The sequence below is a fragment of the Podarcis bocagei genome (assembly GCF_964188305.1).
Source record: "Podarcis bocagei genome assembly, chromosome: 4".
Taxonomy (NCBI): Eukaryota; Metazoa; Chordata; class Lepidosauria; order Squamata; family Lacertidae; genus Podarcis; species Podarcis bocagei.
Genome location: NC_138128.1, coordinates 16,029,587 through 16,051,263, shown reverse-complemented (window position 1 = coordinate 16,051,263; position 21,677 = coordinate 16,029,587). Strand labels below are relative to the sequence as shown.

Below are 21,677 nucleotides of genomic sequence, written 5' to 3'. Positions count from 1 at the left end.
GAACTGGTTTGATTTGACAGGAATGCATTCTGCTACGACGACTGCACCACCTGAATCACAATTATACCAAGGCAAGCATATACTGTGCTGTTAAAAAGAAAAAGTGCTATTTTCTGCACCATGGAAACCCAAGGCTTCCAATTAGAATTATGCTAATGTGTGTGTGCATTTGCATAATTTGTTCCGCTAACAAGATCCCCAGGTTTTGCAAAAATGTCTGGAACACTTTCAGCCAAGGAAGGAATGAGAAACAGGCAGTTTACAACAAGGGAAGTCAGGTAACAGCAGACATACGAGAAGGTGAAAGAGCTAAGAAACGCTTGAAGGTTCAAGCCCTGACCACACTCAGCTCTAGTGAGTCTGGCCCTGACCCTGTCTATGGATGGATTGCTCAGGAGATCTGTGATCTGTTTTTTGTTTATGAATTACTTTAATGCATGTGCTGGAACGCTCCACATTCAACTGAAGCAACAGGACTGGAGGAGGAAACACTTATTCCCTTCTCCTGATCCAAATCGCCCCTACCCTCTGCAGGGGAGAAAAACACCTACTTGTTTTTTTCTTCTCTGAGACTCTGTCTGTATCTCTTAAACGAAGTTTTATTGTGCTGGGTGTTGTTTCCCATCTCAACCCTCTATATTTTAGATCGCTGTTTAAACTCCTTCCTCTCACAGCGATCTTGTGGACACGCGGAAAACCCTCGGCTTTATTTATATTGACTTCTCCAGCTTTAGATAAATGCAGCCTGCTCTTCGTGATTGCAAGGCTTGATATACTAGCTTGCCTTTTGGAAACGCAGGGCAGACTGTAAACATCCTCGATCACTATCCAGAGACAAGGCCTAGGAACACTGCAACGATCCACAGATTAATCATATTAGAATCCCCAGTGGGTGGAGAGCCTTTATTCTTCCTGCTTAAAAGCCAGTTGCTTTCTGTCGAGAAATCACCCACGCCCTGCACCACTGAGCTTAAATGATTAAAGAAGCAGAAATGCAAACATCCAAAGGTATCCCCTCAGGCATTTAGGAGCAGGAGAGGAAGAACGACAACCAGGCTGTCAGCTTTAACCTGAGCCCCCAAAAGTAAGCGGGTGCAAATAACTATTAGGAGTGAATTTGTTTCAGAGGCCCCTTTCCAGTGTTATACCAGTCATAAACTGGCCTGTGAGCGCTCCAGTTGGAGAACAGAGTTTACCAAGTGAAGACACTCGAACTCAGGATGCAAGGGAGAAACGTGCTAAGAGGAAGGCACGCTTGGCAAATCCACACTGTGATCAGCTCCCACCCGGAAACCAATGTCCCCACTGTGGAAGGACGTGTGGATCGAAAACTGGCCTCCACAGTCACTTACGGACTCATTGTTAAAACCGTGTTTATGGAAGACAATCTTACTTGGCTACGAGTGATAGCCAAAGAAGAAGAAGAAGGTAGTAGAGATATATACTGGATAATAGACCCAGATGTTGCAGTGCCCAGGTGCCCCTGAACTGAACACACACAATCTCTTTGTCGCAAAGGTCTACTCAGAAAAACACACTGTAGTATATACACTTGTAACTCAGTTAATCTGCAGCTGGATCAAAGATTTCCACCCATTCCCTGAAAATTCAGACAGACATTATACACACCAAGCTGCCCCAAGCTGCAAGGAATGCCAGAACCACTAATGGAAGTGGTAGCAAAACATGATGAGCAAAATGGTGTCATTATAGACAATGTAGACAGCAGTGCCTACCAGGACCCTGACATCATTTGCAAGATCATTTGTCCCACCAGGTCCAAAAGTTTAATTACTTAAAATAATTTTACATGAACTGGTAAAGACTGTCTTTGTGGTTTACCAAGTCCAAGAACTAGTTATCTTCATGTTAGTTTCCATATATTATAATCACTAGAGGAAAACCAGTTTGTGCTCCCATCTCACCCTAGTCACCTTGTCTTTTAACAGTAAGTTCACCCCGTGCAAACGTTTTTTGAGTTCTCCACTTTTCCCTGAAAAATGACTCCAGAAATGCTTTTTTAAAGTTTGTGCTGAGTTATTTGGCTTAGGAACAAAATTTCCCCTGCTGCATTCTTCATCCCCACCCAGACTGTGTTTTTCAGCAAGATTACCTGTGCGCCTTGAGGATGCGGTGAGCGATGGCATCACCAATCCGGTTTGATACAACTTTGTCGTCCGCACAGCTAATGAAAAACTGGTTCTATGGTGTGGGAAAGCAAAACAGAAAGAAGCGGGAAATGACTGCGCTGTTCATAAATCTGATAACGGCTGTAAGAAGTACCTGCCAAGGCAGTAGTTTTCAAACGTGGAACCTTGAGGCTCCTTGGAAACTTATCATAGCTACGCTGGTGATGAGACCAGTAATAGCAGACAGGTTCTTCTGAAAGAGTGCCTGCCCAGTTACCAGTCTTCCTGTGCAACCTTAGGAGAGCACCAGAGACACTCTAGGTCCATCAGTCTGATGCCTCCAGAGTCATAAGGACTATGACTCTTATCAGCCTCAGCAAGCATGTCTGTGGTGGCAGATGTGAGTTGTCATCCTAAACCAGCTGGCAAGGGGGTGTTATCAGTGCCTTCCATTTGTCTGAGGCAATGGCAAAGTCTAACCCAATGGCAAAGCCTAGGACCCTCGTACCTACGGGACTGCCTCTCCCGGTATGCCCTACCTCAAAGTCCATAAATAGCAACACCCTAGAGGTCCCGGGCCCTAAGGAAGTTAGATTGGCTTCAACCAGAGCCAGGGCCTTTTCAACTCTGGCTCCGGCCTGGTGGAACGCTCTGCCTCATGAGACCAGGGCCCTGCAGGATCTGATTTCTTTCCTCAGGACCTGTAAGACAGAGTTGTTCCGCCTGGCCTTTGCCTTGGAGTCAATTTGATTCCTTCCCCCACTTTCTTTTTTCCTTTCTCCTCTTGTGAAGAGGCTGCATCTTAATGTTTTAATGTTGTATTTTAATCTTGTTTTTTAAGTTGTATTTTAATCAACTTATTTTTATTATTGGTTATTAGCTGCCCTGAGCCCGGTCTTGGCTGGGGAGGGTGGGGTATAAATGAAATCTATTATTATTATTATTATTATTATTATTATTATTATTATTATTATTATTATTATTATTATTAACAGGTCTAGCCAGCCCACTGTGAAACCAAAGAACGCAGCCTGGGATGGATCCCACAATCCTTGGCAACACACAGGGGGTTTCTCAGAAGACCAATATGCTGGTGATAAGGGGCTCCCTAGGAGAAGGATGTTTCTGAGTCAGGCTGCAACCCAAAGGAAGTGAAACCTATACAAATTGTACTCAAATTCATTGTAATCGGTGGAGGCTGGTCCATTGGGTCAAACTGGGTATGTTTAGCCTGGAAAAATGGAGACTGGGAGGAGATATGATAGCCATCTTCAAATAAGCAGAGAGGTTGGGTGGCCAACTGGCATGGATGCTTTAGCTGAGATTCCTGCACTGAAGGGGTTTAACCTAGATGACCCTCAGGGTCCCACCCAACCCTACAATTCTATGACTCTACAAAATGGCGCACTGCCCCACCAACCTCAGTCTGCCTGGACATTGTCCACCTTCTCACTTACAACCAGTCCAACGGTAGCCCTGGCTGACTGCTTCCTCCCTCTTAGTCTCAATGTTGCCTCTGTAGAACTCACTAGGGAGGAGGATGGGGACAAAACGAGAACTAGTTGGCTCTGCCTGCCCTTGGATCTGGTGCCACCTACTGCTGGGCTACCTGACTTCTGCCCTACCAGCCCCAGTGGCCACCAGTTACCACTAGGGGTGTGGGGCAGGGTGGGATGGGAAGTATGGGGCAATGGGGGCAAAAGTTGGGAACAAAACTGGAATCAGTTGGCTCTTCCTCTCATTGTCTCTGGGTTAACTCAAGATAGGAGCATGAGACATTTAATCTCAAGGTCGTTGGTTCGAGCCTCACATTCGGCAAAAGATTCCTACATTACAGGGGATTGGGCCAAATGACCCTTGCGTTCCCTCCAACTTTACAGTTCTATGAATCCACCTGCTGCTGTTCTGCCCCAGCAGTTTCAATGGGTGCCAGCTACACTTTAATATATCTTTACTTTGTCTGGATTTCACCCAGATGACTAATCTGTTTGGTGTTTCACATCTACAGTCATATCTCAGGATGAATACACTTCCGGTTAAGCATTTTTGGGTTGCGCTCTGCAGCGACCCGGAAGTAACAGAGCGCGTTACTTCTGGGTTCCGCCACGCGCACATGCGCAGACCGTCAAAATGACGTCATGCGCATGCGCAGAAGCGCTGAAACGTGACCTGCACACACGCAGAAGAGCGGGCACGAGTTACGTTCACTTCGGGATGCGAACGGGGCTCCGGAACGGATCCCGTTCGCATCCCAAGGTACTACTGTATATGTAAATACACACTTTACTAAAAGGTAAAGATGTTCACGACTGGAGATTTTTCGAGAACAGCTTCGAACAGATAAGCAGAAACAATGCAGGTAATAATAATACTTTTAGAATGTGGTGCTGATTTCCTGCTGTGTTCTTTATACCTACAGATGGCGACTACTTGCCTCTATATAGACATAGTGTTTGCTGTTTTCTATCACGCTAACATAAGCAGAATGAATGGATTCCTCATGGTACTTGATCCCAGCCGACCAGTCCGTAGCAGAGCGGAGCACCTAAAAAGGGAAAGATCAGGTGTTCGTTAGAATTATATTTATTAGGTGCTTTTTATATGAAGTCCCTTGATGCGATTCACACAATGAAAATAATGTTAACATTAAAAACCAGCAATAAAACAAGGCCTAAAATGCTTCTCTCTCTCTCTCTCTCTCTCTCTCTCTCTCTCTCTCTCTCTCTCTCATCTATCTATCTATCTATCATCTATCTATCTATCTGTCTATCATCCATCTATCTATCTATCTATCTATCTATCTATCTATCTATCTATATATCATCTATCCATCTATCACCCATCTATTCCTTGTTTTTTAATCATCCATGTACCAGTCAAGTTTTTATCTCGTTGCAATCACCTATCCTCATTGCAAAAACTGAGAAACATTGAATTGTCCTGTTTTGCTAATTCAGACCTGTGCCTTAAGGAAAACATTTGCGATATATATATATATATATATATATATATATATATATATATATATATATATATATATATATATATAGTGCTTGCTTCTAAAAAAAGAAAAGAAAAAGCCATTAATATGACTAATAATATATTTAAATGTACAAAAGAATCTCTAACACTTCTGTCCTCTTAGGCAGGTCAATATTCCTTCCACTATGCAATTAGGGAACGAAAGCTGAGAGCCAGTGCTTTTGGGGAGGCATATAAGAAGCTGCCAAATGTTGAGTCAGACTATTGGTTCGTATATAGCTCAGTATTGCCCACACTAGCTAGGGATCAAGTTCCTTGAAGGATTGTGCCTCCCATATACACCTTCCCACATCTTAACGTTGCATGAGGTCCTTTGCTGCCTGCCCCTGCCAAATGAGGTTTGTGAGGTACCTATGTGGGGCAGGGTATTTTTTGTGTTGGCATCTTGATTGTGGAACATCCTCCCTAGAGAATCTGGCCTGACACCGAAGTTGGGGTCTTTTCAGCACCAGGTGGAGATTTTTTTCCTTTCCCCAGGCGTTCCAGTCTTAAAGTTTCAATGTTATTGGGGCTTTTAAGATCTTTTATACTCTTGATGTTCCATCCAGCTAGTTTTAAATCTAGTTTTAAACTAGCTGTAGGGAACATCAACAGTATATAGAAGATCTTAAAAGCCCTAATAACATCGAAACTTTGACTGAAACACCAGGCAATCATCTGGGGCAGGGCAGCAAACCAAACCAGAATTAAGCCAGGGCAGTTTACCTTCCCACCACAGTGGTACCTATTTATCTACTTGCACTGGTGTGCTTTCAAACTGCTAGGTTGGCAGGAGCTGGGACAGAGCAACGGGAACTCATTCGTTCCTCATTTGCACCCTGGAGAGGCTTACCTGCTCCAGGGGTTATGGTCCTTTCAGCAGCTGTATCCTGCTGGTTGCCATTTTATTTATTGCTTACTAATTGATTATATGTAAACCATGCTATTCAGCCAATACTGGCTCCCAAAGCAGGCAACGATTCGGATCTAAACACAGGTGCACTATAATTAGGGATAAGTTCAGAGTGTGCATTTGGGGATCATCTGTCCTGGCCCCTGACAGATCCCAGCTCTCTATCCGCAAGATGGAGATGGAACAGAAGGAGCTGCAGATAAAGTCAGAGGCTGACTGATGATGATCTGTAGAGTCTCCTGGCCCCTGGCAACCAATGCCTGACCATTTCTGCAGCTGGTACGTGTTAGCATTTTTATCAATCCGAGCTGCTCCAGCTGTACCAGTGAGTGGTACTATGATTTGTATACATCATGTGAGTGTCTGAGAGAGTGTGAGAAAGGAAGTCTGTATTATCTCTTCCTGCTAAGAACTAGTGGAAGTTAGTTTCACTTCTGCCTGTGTCGCAGTTCTGTGCTGGTGTTCAGAGAGCACAGACGTACTGATGGAGTCTCTGTATACAGTGGTGCCTCGCAAGACGAAAAGAATCCGTTCTGTGATTCTCTTTGTCTAGCGGTTTTTTTCGTCTTGCGAAGCAAGCCCATTGAAGGATTAGCGCTATTAGCGGCTTTTAGAGGCTTTTAGCGGCTTATCTGCTGATCGGATCAGCTGATAAGCGGCTTAGCGCTATTAGCGGCTTTTAGCTGCTTTTATCAGCTTATCTGCTGATCGGATCAGCTGATAAGCGGCTTAGCGGCTTAGAAAAAGGGGGGGGAGGAAAAAAAACCAGCAGGAACTCGCAAGACATTGTCGTCTTGCGAAGCAAGCCCATAGGAGATTCGTTTTGCGAAGCACCTCCAAAACAGAAAACTCTTTCGTCTAGCGAGTTTTCCATCTTGCGAAGCATTCCTCTTGTGGGGCACCACTGTATAAGACTGTAAATAAAGTAGTTTTAGAACTACGATTGAGTCCTTTTTCTGCTATGATATGCCAGAAGACTAGCGTGCTCTTTTCAGGAGAGAGGGGACGCCTATCACCGGTCTCTCTGGACTGAGGGAGATTTACAGCCAGGGAGGACCACCAGAGAGATGCTCCAAAGACCTGGGAAGTTGGCAGCCATTTCCAGGGGTGTTTTTCCAACAATTCTGAGGAAAGAGAACCTGACAAGTTCATCTCATCCCCATTGCAGCAACGGAACTGGCTTCTAATACTGAGCAGAGAGCTCAGTGGCAGACTGAGTCCACACAGTTCTTCAGAAGATCATTTGTGCAAAAATTCTATACAGTCTGGGCCAAGGAGTGCCTCATGTCATTAACGAAATTCAAGAGATGTAACAGAGAACTCGAGTACAGCTTATCCCAAATATCCAACATCATCCATTAAACCCCATAAATCGCAATAGAGACTAAAGAACCTTATGGTTACAAAATACAGCTATAATAATATTTTCAAAGACTCTCTGTCTTGCCACAAGGACTAGTAATTTAGGCTGGAGTCCTAAACATGTTGACTACAGAGTGGGACTCACTTCTGAGTCATCATCGCTCTGTTATTAGTTGAGGTTCTCTATAGCTATAGGGACGCGGGTGGCGCTGTGGGTTAAACCTAGGACTTGCCAATCAGAAGGTCGGCGGTTCGAATCCCCACGATGGGGTGAGCTCCCGTTGCTCAGTCCCTGCTCCTGCCAACCTAGCAGCTCAAAAGCACGTCAAAGTGCAAGGAGATAAATAGGTACCGCTCCGGCGGGAAGGTAAACGGCGTTTCCGTGCGCTGCTCTGGTTCGCCAGAAGCGGCTTAGTCATGCTGGCCACATGACCCGGAAGCTGTACGCCGGCTCCCTTGGCCAATAAAGCGAGATGAGCGCCACAACCCCAGAGTCGGTCATGACTGGACCTAATGGTCAGGGGTCCCTTTACCTTTACCTATGGCTATGCTTTTAATCAAGAACTGTGAGTGCTAAAAAGGAGGACTGGAGAGGAAACATCTCTTTTACGGCGTCTCCTGAGATGTCAAAGATCTAGTGCAGTCTATTAAAAAGAAATGGCATTTGTTCTAGTAGTTTATGGCAGTTTCAGTTTCAGTTTCAGGGGTGTTTTACGAGGCTTCTCATGAGAACTCTAAAAACTCACCTTACGCCTGTGTGTGTATGTGTGTGTAAGTTGTAAATTGCCTACAACAAATGGCAGCCTTACCTGCACGCTGGCACACACGGCATCGGGGACCTGGTACTTCAACTCGTCAGCCGTCTGCTGAGATTTCGGCAACAGAAAGGGGTAGGAAAGGGATCTGTATTTGGGCTTCATGATCTTGGAAAGAACAACCACAAAAGAAGCATAAAATACACTGTCAGACTTCCATATGTTCAGTTTTAACATCAAGTTACAATCCTATGCATATTCCCCGATACGCCCCCCACCTGACAGGGTTGCCCCTGCCCGCTCTGGACAGCTCCCAACAAAATACTAAAAGCACAATAAAACATCAACCATTAAAAACTTCATAGAATTTGTGAATGCTTCCTTATGCAGGCCCATATCCCTGTGAGCAACCCCACCCCACCTGAAAATCAGAGAGAAAGTTTTTTGCCCAGCTTCCCTGCCTACTGAAGTGGTGCAGTCTATTCTCACACCTTAAAGGTAAAGGACCCCTGACAGTTAAGTCCAGTCGCGAACGACTCTGGGATTGTAGCATTCATCTCGCTTTAGTGGCTGAGGGAGGAGACGTTTGTCCACGGACAGTTTTTCCGGGTCATGTGGCCAGCATGATTAAGCCGTTTCTGGCGAACCAGAGCAGCGCACGGAAACGCTGTTTACCTTCCCACCGGAGTGGTACCTATTTATCTCCTTGCACTTTGACGTGCTTTCAGACTGCTGGGTTGGAAGGAACTGGGACCGAACAATGGGAGTTCACCCCGTTGCGGGGATTTGAACCACCGACCTTCTGATCGGCAAGCCCAAGGCTCTGTGGTTTACACCACAGCACCACCCACGTCCCATTCTCACACCTTAGAACTCTCCTGTTTCGTCTCCTCCTCATTCTGCTGCCTTTGTAGGTCAAGCCTCAGAATGGGGCTCTGCATAGAACTCAGCGTATAAACTAAGAAACTACAAGGAGGTAGTTATGCAGGCTCAGCGCTTCCATCAACACAAACTCACCTTTGTGAAGTTCCAGCGCTGAATGAAATGCCGAGCCACATCCCGGGCAGCTTTCCCGTGTACCACCGAGGCAATGTCATGCCATGGCATCCTGGGCATGGTGTAGCGATCAATGAAGTCTATGTAGGCAGAAAAGGAAGCGTACATGATCTACCTGAGAAGTATCACCTGGAATTTTGGTCCAATTTGCACTATGCATTTAAAGCAGTACAGTGGTACCTCAGGTTAAGTGCTTAATTCGTTCCGGAGGTCCATTCTTAACCTGAAACTGTTCTTAACCTGAAGCACCACTTTAGCTAATGGGGCCTCCCGCTGCTGCCGCGCCGCCAGAGCACGATTTCTGTTCTCATCCTGAAGCAAAGTTCTTAACCCGAGGTACTATTTCTGGGTTAGCGGAGTCTGTAACCTGAAGCATATGTAACCTGAAGCATATGTAAGCCGAGGTACCACTGTATCATACCACTTTAAACGGGCATAGCCTACCCCAAGGAATTCTGGGAACTGTAGTTAGCTATGGGTGTTGTAATGAGGCCACAATTCCCTTCATGAAGATACCCTCTCCAGAGATTCCTGGGAACAGGGACTGATAGTTAAACCACTCTGAGGTAGAATCTACACACACAAAAAAAAAAGTTGTGAAAATGCTTTTTTTATTAAAAAATAAATTTTGAAAAATATATTGAATTTGCCATAGCTCACCTTCGCCATCTAGTGCCATGTTTGTATAATGCACTTTACAACACACTTTAAATGTTTTATTTGCAGCTGAGTCCTGAGACTTGTAGCTCTGTGAGGAGGATAGGGGTCTCCTAAAAACTCTCAATGTCCTTAACAAACTACAGCTCCCAGAATTCTTTGGGGGAAACCCATGTCCACTTTAAGTGGTATAATAGTGCTTTAAATGTGCAGTGCTTTAAAAGGGGCCCTAGATATGCTTCCCATAGGTATTTGCTTGGGTAATGTGGCAAAGAAGGTGCTGGACTATATACGGTATGATTCATTACACTACAGACTCACTAGCTCATAATGGAGATGTTCCATGAAATCAAGTGCTGGTTAAGATGCAGCAGGAAACGAATTAGTCAAAGCACTTCCCTCCTCCTCTTTCAAGCCATTAAAGAGATTGCAAGATTCTACTTCCAGTTTAAAACTAACCCTACTTTCCTATGACGCTCAATCTTGGCGAACTGGTTTGCTTATGCTCTGGTTGATTAACAAAGATGACCTAAAGCCCTGTAGGCCTGACCCTGCAATGCAGCAGGTTAAGTGCATCAGGTTGTGCTACAAGCAGGAGAATAGGTGAAGGCAGGAACTAGTGTCTGAATGATGCAGCAAGACTTTTTGAAGCACTGAGCCTAGCAATGGGGTAGGACACTATTTAAGCAAAATGTCTGGGGCCAGCACTAAAACCATGACCTGGTCTGATTTGTTCTCACTAACTAGAATTCAAACAAACCACAGTTCCGTATATTTGAACACTATCGGGAACCGTGGTTTGTTTAAAACCACAGGCAAAAACTTTCAATATCCGCTGGTGCACAAAAGAGGAGGTGGGGAAGGGCATGACCCTAAGGCTTGTCATGACACATTCATGTAGCAGGAAATCATGGCTTACAGAATCATAGTCTGTAGAGATGGAAGGGACCCCAAGGGCCATCTAGTCCAACCCCCCGCAATCTCAACTAGATCCTTCATGACAGATGGCCATGCAACCTCTGCTTAAAAATCTCCAAGGAAGGAAGGATGCATGTTACATCTCAAATGTCCAATTGTGGGGAGCTGGGGGAAGGTTGGAAAAAGTTGTGATAAATGCTAGGATCCTGGAAAAACTGGTTTTAAGGCATCTTAACCCACATTCAACTCTCTTAAAAACTATGTGGACAACCTTCAAAGATCTGTGCTCAATAGCGTGGGAGTTGCTGCCCCAATAACTACTCTATTCTGAACTTAAAATTGGAAAGCGCAATGCCAGCGGTCAACAAAAGAGGTTTAAAGACTCTCCCAAAGCAAATCTTTTTTAAAAATGTAGTATAAACACCAACAATTGGGAAACACTGGCCTGCGAGTGCTCCAATTGGAGAACAGCCTTTGCCAAAGCTGTTGTGGACTTTGAAGATGCTTGAACTCAGGATGCAAGGGAGAAACGTGCTAAGAGGAAGGTACGCTTGGCAAACCCTCACCATGATCAACTCCCATGCGGAAACCAATGCCCCCACTGTGGAAGGATGTGTGGATCCAGAATTGGCCTCCACAGTCACTTACTGACTCACTGTGAAGACTGTGTTCATGGAAGACAACCTTACTCGGCTATGAGTGATCATCAAAGACAGAAGCAGCAGCAGCAGTCCCAATGTGCTGTGTGAAAACCACTTCCGAACTCAAGAGGAGGTGGAGTTGCGGGCTTCACGCCCTCTCCACGTGCGCGGGGGCTGGATCTCAGCCTCCGCACGATTGAGGGGATCCCTGGCTGAGTCATCCCCTGGTCAGCCAATCAGCTGGCCTGGGGGGAGCGTGGCTTGTGCGATATCACACTGGCGCAGCCAGGGAATCTCCCTCTTTTGCCACCTCAGCTCATCGGGTTTCCCACCCTCCCACCCTTTAGGTTTTCCTTTTGACCTTGCTATGGACCTTGGTTGGTTACCGTTAAGGGGCCTAGTAGGAATTTTTTCCACTTGGCAAATTGGCACCAGCCACTTGGTTTTTCGCCTAGCAAATCGTCACAACGTCCTCAGCATTGGCGGTTAGGCATTGGTAGGGGTATTGTCATGTAGATGAAGGGGGGAGGAAGCGCCATCACCTCCCCCAAATATCGAAGGGTAGTCTGGTAAAGCATTCTGGGAGGTGTGGCCCTGTCCGAAGCCTATGGAGGTGAGGGCCTAAGGCACGCCCCCGAGCGGTGACCCCAGGGGAGTTCCTAGTTGATGTGCATCAGCAGGACTCCCTCTACTGGTGGTTAACCCTTCCCAGTCTTCAAGCAATCGGGCTGAAGCTGGATAGTCGGTTAGGACCAATGCTTATGCCAATACCGCTCATTCCTGTAACCAATAAAGTTGTGGCCATTTTTTGCCCATTAACCTAAATATTTGTGTCATGTGTCTTTATTTCCACCGGGGGGAGGCGGGAATTCGCCATGCAACTGAACCCAACACACCAAGGAACACCAGTTTGGGGAGTTTCCCCTGACCAAAGACAAAATGGGTGCAGAAATGATACTGGTTCCCAATTGCAATAGTGCTTACCAGCAAAGGGTTTATCAAGCTGAATCCAATCTTTAAAGACAAAGTTGCAATAATCCTTCCCATGCCAGAACCTCGTTTCACCCAGAAGCTCTCCAACGCCAGTTTTCATGCTCCGGATAGAGCCTTTATCTGCCCCAAACAGGAAAACACAGAGATTTATTGGAGAACTCAACAAACCGCACATCAACGTTACCCCACGGGCAACACCCAGCATGGATGCCAAAGCTAGTCCCTGGTTCAAACTGCACAGCCGCCAGGAGCTCACCCCTTCCCTTCTATTCTCCTTTGCTTTCTTTCCTAATTCTTTCCTTTTACACCTAGAAAGTCTTTTGCCATTTCTAATTTTGGCAATGTCCCTAGCAATTTCAATCCTTTGATAAACAAACAAGCCCCGAAGCAAGCAAATGGGTTCAAAGCCTCAATTGCTCTATCTGTGTTATGGCTATAATAGCGCTTACACACGACTTTGGAAAGGATTGCCAATATAACGTATATCAGCACTTCACATACCCTTGAGATCCAGCACAGGGGAGTGGTTAGGAGTGAGGAGATCCTGGCTTTAATCCCCATAAAGCTCACTGTCTCTCAGCCTAATCTACTTCAGGGACAGAAGACATAAATGTAATATAAACGCCAAGCATTTTTGTTCTTGGAACAGCTAACTTTTTTCCCTAGATGGTATCCTGCTTTGAGATCCAGGAGGCGATAAACACCACAGCCTTTCTTGACTGAACATTCACGTGACGGCAAAATCTTAAGTCCTTCTTGCCTTATACCCACCGCCCATCAAAACAGTGAAGACCCACTCACTGGAGTCGCTGTCTATACTGCTCACGCTGTCTGCGTGGTGTAGGCCGTGCCGGTGGAGCTGCTTGTAGATGCTGAACCTGGCAAATCTCTTGGGTTTCCCTATTCCTTTCATCCTCAAAGGGTCCAGAGATTCATCGTTGTTCTCCTGCAACTGCAGCTTCATTGGGGGCTCTGGTTGAGGCATGGTGGCTGGCTGTTCATCAGTGGGTTCAGCTGAAGGCTTGAGGCAGGAAAGAAGACAGGTTAAGGGCTCGTCCAAACAGTGGTGGTGGTGGTGGTGGTGGGGAGAACATGGTACAGTCTTCAAAGGCCGTTTTGAAGGCAGATGGGCCAATAAAATGACTGAACACTCACTCCTGCAGAAAGCTAGAAGGGTTCATATACTTGCACGCGAGAGGCTATTGGAAAGGTTGATGGGCTGGTTGCATGCATCCACGAACGGCTCTATCAACATTCTCCAAGCAATTGCAAAGCCAAATTCTCTCCCATGAAGTCAATCATAGTCCCATAGAATTGTAGAGTTGGTTGGGACCCCAAGGGTCACTAGTCAAACCCCCTGCAAGGCAGGAATCTCAACTGCAAAGGGAAGAAGGAGATGCTCCTAGCCCCCCCCCCAACTGTGGGTCAGCCTAAATGAGGGCCGGGACCAGGGCTACAAATGTACATACAGCAAAAAAAAAGTGTATATTTTTCATAGGTAAAGGTAAAGGTACCCCTGATCATTAGGTCCAGTTGCGGAAGACTGGGGTTGCGGCGGTCATCTTGCTTTATTGGCTATGGGAGCCAGTGTACAGCTTCCAGGTCATGTGGCCAGCATGACTAAGCCTCTTCTGGCAAACCAGAGCAGCACACGGAAACGCCGTTTACCTTCCTGCCGGAGTGGTACCTATTTATCTACTTGCACTTCGATGTGCTTTCGAACTGCTAGGTGGGCAGGAGCTGGGACTGAATAACGGGAGCTCACCCCGTCGCGGGGATTTGAACCACCGTCCTTCTGATTGGCAAGCGCTAGACTCTGTGGTTTAGACCACAGCACCACCCGCGTATATTTTTCATAGCTGCATTCAAAATTGTGTTTATTAGGAGAAATTCGCACTAAAATGCTGAGGATTTTTTTAAAAAATCAAATTGTAGATTGCTGCGGAAATGTGAAGTGCTGAATTTAAGATTTTAAAAATGAGAAATGGAGAGAACCAAAACCGACAGATTCATCTACCCCAAGTATGAACAGAGAAGCAATCTCAGATACAGCTCTGGAGATCTATGCATCCCCCAGACCAACAGCTGTGATTGTGGGATCTGAACTCACTGAGAGGTTGACCACAGATGCAGACTTGGTCGCTGTCATTCGTTTTGCGCTGCCGACGTCAGTCAGTCGGTGCTCATTGTCATCCCACCTGCCATAAGCCAAGTCGATGCCTCCGACAAAGGCTATGGACTGGTCAATGACCACCAGTTTCTCATGATGAGCCCACAAATAAACGGTTGAAGACACGTGATCTGGGTGCCTCATTACCTGCATGGAAAAGAGAGGGGGAAAACCCAACTTTAAGCTCAGGTTATGTTGCAAGAAAAGCTGCCAATGGTTTTCAAAGACAATTTCTAAATCCCTGAGAAGACTTTACATTTCACGGTTACAATTTACAAGTGAGAACAGCAGCATAATGCTACAGTGTGGGAGGTTCTGTTCGGTGTACCAGACAGTCACCTCCGTCCTCTCCAGCATACTCCATTCCCTAATTGAGGGGAAACTGCTTTGAAAATGTCACACCTATTATATATATTAAAAAAACCATGGCATCCTCTCCAAAAGGGCTGCTTCTTCCTAAGCTGATCCTGAAGATACAACCTCAGGATGGTATAGTACCGTATTTTTCCGTGCATAGCACGCCCCCGTGTATAAGACAACCTCCCCCTTTTTTTGGACCGCAACAAAATAGTCCAAATAGCCGTTAATCGCTCTACAGCCTGCCCACCGCTGCAAATCGCATGCAACGTCGTGGCTACCAATCGGCTGCACGCTCGCTGCCAAAAGCCCACCTGCCACCTCAACGCAACCACAGTCAATTGCACGCATGCCTCGCCGCTACCATAAATAGATGGCCCAATTCCCACAGCCAATCATCAGCAGGCCTTGCCGCAGCAACCAATCACACACCCAATCGCCGCTGCCAATCTCCTGCTGGCTGCTGCCATTAATCGCCCGTGCCCCCTCTGCTATCCGTGTATAAGACAACCCGAAATAATTTTGCCTATTATTTCCAAGGAAAAAAATATCGTCTTATACGCGGAAAAATACAGTATTTCTTTTTTAATATGAATTTTATAAAAGGAATTAATAAGCATGCACATCATAAAGGGCACGAATACCTTGATGTTGGAGTGCAGGTGCATTAAGGTACGCTTGCTGTACTCACTGTTGATGCCAAGAGCAAGCTCCACCTCTTTATAGAGCATCACAAAGATTTTCACCCCTTGTTGCTGTCAAGAAACAAAACAGGAATTACGACTCTATGCAGACCTGACCACCGGTGAGAAACAAGATGGTTTGTGGTCATTTTATAACACACTCTCTTTCGTTTGCAAGACCAAATTCCAGGTCTCCCACTGTGGAGGAAAACGGAAGTCTGTTGCCTGTGTACAGCAAACAAGGTACAATAATAATAATAATAATTGTATATCTTTTCCTTATTTTGCTTCTGCTAGTCATGAACGGCATTTCCCTAGATAAATCTGCCCATATACTTAAGCCATCATTCTCCAGACCCACCTTATGGTGATTAACTAGGAGCAGGGTCTTTTTGGTAGTGGCATGCTGCTGTGGAATTTGCTTCCCAGGGAAGTTTATGTGGACTCTTCTCGCATGAGCTGCTATGGCAAGCTACTGAGCTGTCTCTAGCAGCTTCTCAGTGAACTGTTCTGAAGCCCTGGACTAACTCTGCCCATCCAGGCAGGAGTATAAAAGGACTTTCTGTTCCGATTGAGCTTCACTTGAACAACAAGGTCTTCCTGAGCTCTGGAGTGTTCCTATAACCTTATTTGTTCTTTGGTCCTGTCTCCTGATACTGACTTACGGGTTGCTTCTTGATCCTTCCTCCTGGTTTTAACCATGGACAAGCAAATATTCAGGTTGGCAGAGTGAAGACTGCAGCCACATCGTTGCCACCTCCAGAGAAACCACGAGCAGTAAATCAAGAAACTTGGTTGCAGCTCATGGTTCTCCTGGGAGAGACAAACTACCAGCCTAGGTCTGGAGGTAATGGGGAGCCAAACCATGGCTTAGCCCAAGAGAAAGCAGGAACAAGGGAAGTAATAGTGCCACTGTAATCTGCTCTGGTCAGACCTCACCTGGAGTACTGTGTCCAGTTCTGGGCACCACAATTCAAGAAGGACACTGACAAACTGGAACGTGTCCAGAGGAGGGCAACCAAAATGGTCAAAGGCCTGGAAACGATGCCTTATGAGGAACGGCTAAGGGAGCTGGGCATGTTTAGCCTGGAGAAGAGGAGGTTAAGGGGTGATATGATAGCCATGTTCAAATATATAAAAGGATGTCACATAGAGGAGGGAGAAAGGTTGTTTTCTGCTGCTCCAGAGAAGTGGACACGGAGCAATGGATCCAAACTACAAGAAGGAAGATTCCACCTAAACATTAGGAAGAACTTCCTGACAGTAAGAGCTGTTCGACAGTGGAATTTGCTATCAAGGAGTGTGGTGGAGTCTCCTACTTTGGAGGTCTTTAAGCAGAGGCTTGACAACCATATGTCAGGAGTGCTCTGGTGGTGTTTCCTGCTTGGCAGGGGGTTGGACTCGTTGGCCCTTGTGGTCTCTTCCAACTCTATGATTCTATGATTCTACAGTGGAGGAACACCATGGCCACAATCTTTGCACCAGAAACCTGCACATTTGCTTGTTTGAGCTAAGCCATGGTTTGGTTTAGAGCTGCATGCAAACTGGATCTAATACTAATACTAATTTATTATTTACACCCTGCCCATCTGGCTAGGTTTCCCCAGCCACTCTGGGCAGCTTCCAACTGAATATTAAAAACAATACAGCATCAGACATTAAAAATTCCCTAAACAGGGCCACCTTCAGTTGTCTTTTAAAAGTAAAATAGTTGTTTATTTCCTTGACATCTGCTGGGAGGGTGTTCCACAGGGCGGGCATCACTACTGAGAAGGCCCTCTGCCTGGTTCCCTATAACCTCACTTCTTGCAGCAAGGGAACCACCAGAAGGCCCTCGGCGCTGGACCCCAGTGTCCGGGCTGGATGATGGAGGTGGAGACGCTCCTTCAGGTATACAGGACCAAGGCTGTTTAGGGCTTTAAAGGTCAGCACCAACACTTTGAATTGTGTTCGGAAATGTACTGGGAGCCAATGAAGATATTTCAGGACCGGTGTTATATGGTCTTGGCGGCCACTCCCTGTCACCAGTCTAGCTGCCGCATTCTGGATTAATTGCAGTTTCCGAGTCACCTTCAAAGGTAGCCCCACGTAGAGTGCATTGCAGTAGTCCAAGCGGGAGATAACTAGAGCATGCACCACTCTGGCAAGACAGTCTATACTGCTATTCTATATTGCAAAGGACATTTATTTTAGCTGGTCTATGCTTTTAAATGTTTGTTAACAGTGCTGCTATTGTAAGTTTTTCTTGCGTTGTGTTTTATAGCCAATTTAGACTGGCTATAAATAATTATATAGCTAAATAAAGAATACTTTAATAACCAAAAACTCACTCTAACAATACTCAGCGTTTAAAATCTCGTTAGTCCCCAAAGCAAGAGCAAGGAACCTTTGGTTCTCTAGGTGTTGATAAACTACAGCTCCCATCAGTCCCAGAAAGCATGGCTAATGATCAGAGGTAATGGGAATTGAGGTTTAACAACATTTGGAGAGTCAAAGGTTCCTCACACCAACCCTGAAAAAATACTAATCACAGGACTGGCCTAGAAATCCCAAGTTCTGAAATCAGAACAAACTCGCCCCCGCGTGCAGCGTCCAAGAAAACTGTTTTCCCCTCTAGTGTGATAAAGAATCTTGTGTTCTCTCTGCATCTACTCACTACTCTTTCGTGAGTCTGAATGTTATGGATTGTTTGATTTCTATCTCAGTCCCAGAGTGCAAGGCAATATTCAGGGAAGGAGCCCATTTGCCACGAAGGGAGTAATCCTTTCTGACCCGTAAATGCTTGAGAAGGCACTTAAGGTTTTCCTGACCGAGGCCTTTTATGATGATGACAGAAAGATCCCATTAAAATAATCTTTCACCTCAAGCTCAATATCACGCTCCGGCCCACATAAGAATAGAGTATGGAGTATGGAGACAGCCAAGCGAAATTCTCTCCTAATTAGATCTCTATCTCCCTTGGAGGAGATTGATGCCAACCATTATCCGTGTAATGAGAATCCATTCTGAAAGCAGGCACGTATTATAAATCAGGCTGCACTGCGATGGCAACTTCTCGAAAAGCCAATTTATGCTATCTACCGTTATCAATGTTTATATCATTCGCAGTTGGCCAAAGTGAGTACGCAGAGAAGAGTACAGCCAAGACCAGGCAGGAACACAGGATTAACGACGGGCAAGTCTGCTTCAGCTTACAACAAAAATCAGCTGGGCTTCCTAAGAGTTCAGATGGAACACCTATAAACTCTACAAAGGCTCTGGAACCCTGGTTTGCATCCAATGAAGGCTCCTAATCTCTACCTCTTGTTACTCCTTCCCCTGTCCTCAAGCTATGGCTGTTTCAGAGGGGGAACAGGGTTTGGTAAGACCATCAGGATGCCGGTCAGACATCCCTCAATGCAGAGCATCTGGGCAAACAAGGACCATTAAGACACAGGAAGTTCATAGATATAAGAGAGGAATCTCTTCAAGAACTTCCCCTGGTTGCTGTCTGCCTATGTGTTCTCAGCTAAGGGGGATTAAGGAGGCAGAGGAAATATTTAGAGCCTTTAGGAGAGCCAAGATGTCTTTTGGATTGCTCTCCTCTACTATTTTATGGCTTATGTACTTATGTATATGTGTTTGCCTTGTGCAATTGTCAACATTCATTCTATATTTGAGACCTTAGAATTACTATAACACTTCAGTTTCATCAAGTGCTTACAAGTGAACCACCCTCTTTCAGCCTCAGTTTCCTGTCTGCAGTATGGGGATAATACTGGCCTAGCCATAGGCGCTAACTCTATGGGGATGAGGACACCTCAGCCCCCTAAAGTATGTGGGGGGAGGCTTAATAGTGGTGTTGGGCCTTGTCAGGCCTAGCGGTCTCCTCCAGACACACATGATGTCACAAGCGTGTGTCAAATGTGTGATGTCACACACACACGACGAGCGCCCACCCCAAGTCAGGCGGAACTCAGTGCCTCTGGGCTTAGCTTTCAGAGCTGTGTAAAGACTTGGAGAGCACAGAAAACTTACAGCTTTCCGCCTCAAAATGCAGTCTAATCTCCACCTGTTGCCTTCCACCACTGGCCGTTTCATGAATATTTCTGGGCTCAGCCTGAAAGAAAGAAAGAAAAGTTGGTTGCACCAACTTCAAATACATTTTCAAATATAAGCATATCTATTGGAAATTGTTTTTATTAGCAGTAGTACTACTAGTAGTAGATCTATTACCTGCCCTTCAAAAGCAGGTCCCAGGGCAGGATACAACAATTAAAAACTCAGAATTAAAAACAGTTCAGCATGCTACCTTCAGAAGAATAGGGTAGGTTCTGAAAACACAAATCTCAGGCATCGAAGGCCACTCCTACCTACATCTGTAAAAACAGCGTATCCGCCCTGATGCATTAGTAAATAAAAAACCCCTTGGAATGATTTATTTTCTGAATGTGCTTTTTATCCATTGTTTTCAACAATGCTGCAGTATATGTGACGGCCGACATCTGTGATTTGAGTCAACAAATCTATTGTTTGTGGAGTGAGCTCACGGAGGAATTTGTCACTCAAGTTCTGAGGAGGAGCAGCAGTAGAAGCTCCTGTTAAATCCAGAGTCACATGCAGGACACCATGCTATCTTAGCCAACATGAATTATTCTGAAATTACTGCAGCTGTTTTGTAAATTAGACCCAAATCCATTCATGCAGCGCAAAATGTAATGGTGTTTACTTTCCAGCGGGTGCCGCAAGATGTACTCCCCAGTACGTGAGCTCAACATGTTGGGGGCTGCCATATTTATCATTTGTAAAGGAATGGGAGGTGTGTTTTTTCCCCCAAAATCAAAAGGTACACACCTTTTGCTAGGTGAATTGAATCTACTGCCCCATGCGCCACTGTTCCAAAGAATATTTTTTCCAGCCTGAATCCATTGTTGAAAGTGAGTCATGCAGAGGAGAGAAGTCCCTGAAGTGTTGGAGCTTTTTGGTCACAAATTTGGGGCATGAAATCAGGGGTCAGGACAAAATGGGGCGGTTTCAGATGACGAAAGCGGATTTTGAGGTAGATTTTGGGTGGCCATTTTTTAGGTCCTAGCATTTTCCACACACAAAATTGCCTCTCATATCAAGGCTACATTATGCAAGGGTGGTGGTGGTTTGCAGCGGGGGCTAAATTGATGGTACTAGTGGTTTTGGTTTTTTTTATTTAAAAACATACGTTCAAAATGGAAAAGTGCCCAGCTGAAAATCACTAGAGGCTGGTTCATTAGGCTGAACGGAGCATTGGAGAATTCTGATGGAAACAGAAGCTTAACTTGCCAATGTTCACTTTTTCATCCCACATCTGGAATGCAAATCAATTTGACAGATATGATCGCCGTTTGCTGTTTTCAGTCTCCAAACAATACGTAACTGATGTTTCCTTCCCATCGAAATGAATGGTATGGAGTAACAGAATAATTACATAATTAACTGTGTAATTAATTACATAATTAACTATGTAAAGTTCTGCCAAACAGCTGACAACAAGAGAAATAACATAGTTTTTTGTCAGAAGTCAAACGAATGAAGAATGGAAACAGAGCTAAATATGGCAAACATGGATCAGAATGGAACTTCTTGCCCCAGAATTTCCGAAAGGCGGTACTTTGTCCTGGATCTTAGGCAATAATAAAAGTTCAACAACTTTTGTTGCGTCCTGGTTTTTACTTTTTGAAATATGGCAACCCTACCTATTCCCCTCACAGAGTGGTTTAACAATCCACCTCTCTTCTCGGGGAACTATGGGAACTGGAGATCTGCAAAGGAAAGTGGTCTCTTCTAACAACTCTCAGCACCTTTAACAAACTACAGCTCCCAGAATTCTTGAGGGGAAGCCGTGACATCAGAGTGCCTTAAATGTATGGTGCAAATGTGGCCTTACTAATGACCAGTCAAGGGGTGATTCTGCCGGTCAACCTACTGTTAGGTCTCCTTACCTTTTGCCCTATCACTGCCAGAAATGTTACCAGGCAAGCACTACAGAAACTTGCAAATAATCCACACC

At 45.4% G+C, this 21,677-nt stretch overlaps 1 protein-coding gene across 2 annotated transcripts in view; it reads right to left on the bottom strand.

Annotated features, from left to right (window-relative positions):
- The window catches only part of PLD1 (phospholipase D1), a 135,764-nt gene that overhangs the window by 24,136 nt on the left and 89,951 nt on the right, over positions 1-21,677 (bottom strand). For both annotated transcript variants that reach the window (XM_081190054.1, XM_081190053.1), the window contains exons 12-20: positions 19,673-19,754; positions 15,617-15,727; positions 14,556-14,762; positions 13,247-13,466; positions 12,437-12,565; positions 9,198-9,316; positions 8,235-8,348; positions 4,564-4,674; positions 2,114-2,202 (exon numbers count right to left, since the gene is read on the bottom strand). In XM_081190054.1, coding sequence (XP_081046180.1) covers positions 2,114-2,202; positions 4,564-4,674; positions 8,235-8,348; positions 9,198-9,316; positions 12,437-12,565; positions 13,247-13,466; positions 14,556-14,762; positions 15,617-15,727; positions 19,673-19,754 — 1,182 coding nt within the window. The remainder of the gene's footprint in view (positions 1-2,113; positions 2,203-4,563; positions 4,675-8,234; positions 8,349-9,197; positions 9,317-12,436; positions 12,566-13,246; positions 13,467-14,555; positions 14,763-15,616; positions 15,728-19,672; positions 19,755-21,677) is intronic.